Here is a 217-nt window from a genome sequence, read left to right on the forward strand (position 1 = left end):
GCCTCCATGGGGGGCAGGACCGGGAGCCGCAGGGCCTCCTCCGGGGGCTCGGGCTGGGGAGGGGGCTCGCTGCCTGGCACAGGGGGCGGCTCGGAGCCGTAGCGCTGCCGGAAAGCCTCATCCTTCTCCTTGATCATTCGCCGCAGCGTGTGGACCTGATGGCTCGTGTGCTCGTAGGTCTCCTAGGGACAGCGAGCATCAGGATGGGGGGGGGGGG

The 217-nt window shown here is 71.0% G+C and overlaps 1 protein-coding gene across 1 annotated transcript in view; it reads right to left on the reverse strand.

Moving 5' to 3' along the window:
* FMNL3 (formin like 3) overlaps positions 1–217 on the reverse strand; it is a 16428-nt gene that overhangs the window by 12580 nt on the left and 3631 nt on the right. Inside the window, exon 9 of the mRNA XM_014947451.1 lies at positions 3–182. Coding sequence (XP_014802937.1) covers positions 3–182 — 180 coding nt within the window. The remainder of the gene's footprint in view (positions 1–2; positions 183–217) is intronic.

The sequence above is a fragment of the Calidris pugnax genome, unplaced genomic scaffold (genome assembly GCF_001431845.1).
Source record: "Calidris pugnax isolate Ruff unplaced genomic scaffold, ASM143184v1 scaffold155, whole genome shotgun sequence".
NCBI classification, from domain to species: Eukaryota; Metazoa; Chordata; class Aves; order Charadriiformes; family Scolopacidae; genus Calidris; species Calidris pugnax.